The following is a 5,000-nucleotide window of genomic DNA, read 5'->3' as shown; positions in this document are numbered from 1 at the left end:
TCTGTGTGTGTGTGTGTGCGTGTTCTGTGGTGTGTGTGTGTGTTCTGTGGTGTGTGTGTGTGTGTGTGTGTGTTCTGTGGTGTGTGTGTGTGTGTGTGTGTGTGTGCGTGTTCTGTGTGTGTGTGTGTGTGTGTGTGTGTTCTGTGTGTGTGTGTGTGTGTGCGTGTTCTGTGTGTGTGTGTGTGTGTGTGTGTTCTGTGTGTGTGTGTGTGTTCTGTGGTGTGTGTGTGTGTGTGTGTGTTCTGTGTGTGTGTGTGTGTGTGTGTGTGTGTGTGAGTGTGTGCGTGTTCTGTGTGTGTGTGTGTGTGTGTGTGTGTGTGTGTGTGTGTGTGTTCTGTGTGTGTGTGTGTGTGTGTGTGTGCGTGTTCTGTGGTGTGTGTGTGTGTTCTGTGTGTGTGTGTGTGTGTGTGTGTGTGTGCGTGTTCTGTGTGTGTGTGTGTGTGTGTGTGTGTTCTGTGGTGTGTGTGTGTGTGCGTGTTCTGTGGTGTGTGTGTGTGTTCTGTGGTGTGTGTGTGTGTTCTGTGTGTGTGTGTGTGTGTGTGTGTGTGTGTTCTGTGGTGTGTGTGTGTGTGTGCGTGTTCTGTGTGTGTGTGTGTGTGTGTGTGTGTGCGTGTTCTGTGTGTGTGTGTGTGTGTGTGTGTGTTCTGTGTGTGTGTGTGTGCGTGTTCTGTGGTGTGTGTGTGTGTGTGTGTGTGTGTGTGTTCTGTGGTGTGTGTGTGTGTGTGTGTTCTGTGGTGTGTGTGTGTGTGTGTAATAACTGTAATATATTATGAATATATTATGTCTGTAGAGAGCAGCCTGTTTGTAGAAGGTCAGAACGTAATGTTTATAGAGGAACCAAAATTAAGAGAGCAAGAGAGAATTAAATGTGTACGTAAACTTTAAAACAACAAACCAAAAAAATCCGGGGGAGGTAGAAAGAAATAAGAAAGGGATTTGGAGCAGAGCTCAGCTGCAGGGTGTGGAGTGTTAAAGTGATCTATCTCCAGAATAAACACCAGGAAGATCCTGAACATCTCACTACTCTCAAGTTGTCATGTCAATCATGCTTTCAGTCATTTCCTCTTTACTCAATGCATTATATCATGCTTCAGGTGCTTTCTGCTCAGTGCTTGATGACATTTATTACAGTTTTTATTACTTACAACAAAATAAAAGTTGTTCTGCACAGTGTATGTCTGTATTTATTATACAGTATATATTTTGAAAATATATTTACATGTTTATATTTATGTTTATAACATATTTTTCTTAAATATATTCATGCATGTGCTGTATTTTTATATACAAAATAAATATACACAGTGCATATATTATGCAAACAAAAACTTATTTTGGATCCGATTGATCATGATTAATTGTTTGAAAGCACTTGTTTTTTTTCAGTTAACCTTTATTTTAATTAACGTATTAAAATAGTCATTATGGTTTTAATTAGTTTAAATTTATTTTAGTTAACCATAAAAACCCTAGTAAATATTTCATTATGTTTACATATATATTCAGAAAAATATTGATCAACTTTTACAGCAAGTCTTTAATGATGATAAATAACTATTGACATGTTTACTGCTGCATTGTGGGTACTGTATTTACAGACGCTTTGACTCACGCATGCAACACATCTCTCCTGGCCTCGATCACGTAGATCACGTAGAAATATATCATTTAGGCTTTTCATTCAAAACAAATGTTGCTCGTAACGAATGCTATGATTATTGTCTTATTTGCAGGAAAATACAGGAACAGTTCAAGACGCTCCTACCTCAAAAAAGAAGACCTCATCAAACTGAGGATTGTTGTTTTTCCGTTTGACCTTCGTCTTCTTGGCTTCTGACCTGCGAGGAGACGAGTCACCATTCAGATTTTTAGAAAGAAAACACTTTTTTTCAGCTGTGACGTATTAAATTGATCAAGAGTGCCGGCAAACACATTTATAATTTTACTACAGATTTCTATTTTAATGCTGTTCTTCTGAATTCCTCTGTTAAAATAAAACACAGCGGTTTACAGAAAATGATTTGGGTGTTTTAGCATTAACTTGATTATTATGAAATGTTATTTAGAAATGTTTGTCGATCAGTAAATCAGTATATTATTATATTTTCTGAAGGATCATGTGACACTGAAGACTGGAGAAATGATGCTGAAAATACAGAATTAAATGACAGTTTTACACTAAAATAATATTTTGGGTGAATAAATGCAGCCTTGATGAGAAGAAGAGAGAAATGCCTGAACCCAAACTTTTAAGAATGTAATGCGGTGCATGCAGTGTGTGTGTGTGTGTGTGTGTGTGTGTGTGTGTGTGTGTGTTCCTCTGAGGACACACACTGATCCCTGAGCAGCCGTCCTGACGGAAGGGACAGATTTAATTAGCGCTTATAATCTAGCCGGTGTTCTCTGGTTTGATCTCACCTGGAGGGGCCGAGGAGCGAGACGGCGGCGTACGGGTCACACTGACCGTTCACTATCGGCAGATCCTGACACTCCAGAACCCTGCGTCAAGAAAACACACACACCTTCAACAAATAGAGACCAGGCAAAAGAGCTGGAACAGTAGACTTTATTTGATCCAAATTACAGCTAAAATAGGATCATTTTGAAATATTTTTACCTTTTACCATTTACAATTACCTCTAATATATATATATATATATAATATCTAATCTAATATATATAGAATTTTATATATATATATATATATATATATATATATATATATATATATATATATATATATATATATAAAATTCAAATTATAAAATCCTTCAGAAATCATTCTAATGCCCAGATATGTAATTATTATTTTTATCATTAAACAGTTGACTAGATAGAGTTGAAGAGAAAGTTCAGAAGAGAATAGCATTTATTTGAAATAAAAATCTGTTGTAATATTATAAATCATGTGAGTAAAGTAATGATGCTGAAAATGAACATATACTCACACAGAAAGCACTTTTTATTGTAAATAGTCAGAAATATTTAATGTTTAAGTAATGCAGGATTGGTGAGCAGACTTCTTTAAAAAAAATAATAAAATATTACTGTGCAAAAAACTTGTGTCTGTTAGCATACAACCTCTAATATATAAATGAAATACTTCTTTTTTTTTTTTAGAACATTAAAAATATTTTTACATTCATGTAATTACAAAAACGTGATTTTTTGACATTAATTCCTTTTTTTAATTAATTTTATAAAGACAATTTATAGTGACAATTATATCACAAATGGCCTTAAAGCAACCTGCAGCTAAGCAACGTGATGTCACTTCCAGCCAATCAGAGGCGAGCTCCGCTGTTCAGACACAAACGACATCATCACTCACCGAATGACATCAGCGGGGAGTTACACACAAACTAATGCAGCTTTCGGACTCAAAGCAGATTCACATCACCTCACGGACACACACGCCGTTCTATACGTGGATGTGTGTGTGTGTGTGTGTGTGTGTGTGTGTGCCGCAGGGCCTGGCTCTAATGCTGATGAATGAACAGAGCGCGGGGCATCTCTAATACCATCCGGTCCTTCCAGGGCACTTCCTGTGCGCTAAGCCTGTTTATATAACACTGCGCCTGGCCTGGTCACACACACACACACACACACAGCGCCTGTAAATACACCAGCCATGACGTCCAGCGCTGGGCTAAAACTGACTGAGACGCCCTGCATGTGTCCGATGAAGACTTCAGAGCCTTGGCATAGAGGTTAATGAGGGACGCACTGAGAGCTGAAGCTTCAATATTTATTCTTGATCGAGTTCAGGTCGCATCAAATTCATATCACAACTCAGTCTTCATTTGACTATCCGTATCAAACTTAGAACAGACATAAAACACAGCAGAGTGCTAGAAATCTTGATAAATGCTGGCAAAAACAAGCTCTGATATTATTTGCACATTTTATAAGCAATTCTTATAAAAGTTTTAGCATTTAATAATTGTCTTAAATGCTCATCCCAATTCAAGCGATGGATCATTAATCATTTAAACATATATTGGACAGAAGTACGTTTTTGTTTTGCAAACATAGTAAGAAAGCTGCGTGATTTATTCTGCATTTCCTGCTTCACGCCGCATGACTTTCAGCTGTCCCAGACGAAACACTGTGAAGCTAATCTGATTCAGCGTTCAGGACAGACGAAAGAGTCACAGCGAAGCTCAAGCGCTGAATGAAACAGAGTGTGTGTGTGTGTGTGAGACCTCATCCTCGCTGTGTCTTAAAATGGAAGCTGCATAAATATCCTGTGAATGAGAGCGCCGCTCGCTGTGACACTAAGCTCATTACCCAGAGTGCTCCAGTGTGAGAAACCATCCAGACATGGACCCGCTGACGCTGTGAAAGCTTGTATGAAACCTATATGACACACACACACACACACACATGTTGGTATTTGTGGTTTACGGGGACTTTTAGTATGTTGTTTAGTAGCATTCAGTGTGTTGTTTGAGCCTTATGAATTATGGCAGTGGTTCCCAACCGGTGTGCCGCGGCACTAAGGGGTGCCGTGAGATCTTTTGAGGGTGCCGCCAAAATTTCAACTAAATTTTTTTTATTAAGGCAGAATCAGTGTAAACAGTATTCTCATATCATCTAGGACTAGGTATAAGGTGTTGTTGCATGCAAACTCTCGAAATGAAACAAATTAATAAATAATAATAAAAAAGCTACGGAGATTTTAAATATATATTTCCTTATAAGGGTGCCGGGAACTTTTGAAAGGCTTTCCAAGGGTGCCTCAAACAAGAAAAGGTTGGGAACCACTGAATTATGGGGACATTATCAGTGTCTTCATAAACCACCTTCAACATGTAATACCTCTGTCATAACCATGACAGGAAAACGCATGTGTGTCCTCATAAACCACAAAAACACACACACACACACACACACACACACACACATGAGCAGCAGACATCAGTTCACTTCTTCACTCTCAATCTCTCTCTGGTATCTTTAACTAAATCTCGAGCTGCTAATCACAGCATCGAAGCGCT

The 5,000-nt window shown here is 38.3% G+C and overlaps 1 protein-coding gene across 2 annotated transcripts in view; it reads right to left on the bottom strand.

Moving 5' to 3' along the window:
- rasa3 (RAS p21 protein activator 3) overlaps positions 1-5,000 on the bottom strand; it is a 36,975-nt gene that overhangs the window by 14,896 nt on the left and 17,079 nt on the right. For both annotated transcript variants that reach the window (XM_043246064.1, XM_043246072.1), the window contains exons 6-7: positions 2,419-2,499; positions 1,766-1,838 (exon numbers count right to left, since the gene is read on the bottom strand). In XM_043246064.1, the coding sequence (XP_043101999.1) occupies positions 1,766-1,838; positions 2,419-2,499 (154 nt within the window). The remainder of the gene's footprint in view (positions 1-1,765; positions 1,839-2,418; positions 2,500-5,000) is intronic.

Source organism: Puntigrus tetrazona, chromosome 1 (genome assembly GCF_018831695.1).
Source record: "Puntigrus tetrazona isolate hp1 chromosome 1, ASM1883169v1, whole genome shotgun sequence".
NCBI classification, from domain to species: Eukaryota; Metazoa; Chordata; class Actinopteri; order Cypriniformes; family Cyprinidae; genus Puntigrus; species Puntigrus tetrazona.
This window is presented reverse-complemented; position numbering and strand designations above follow the sequence as displayed.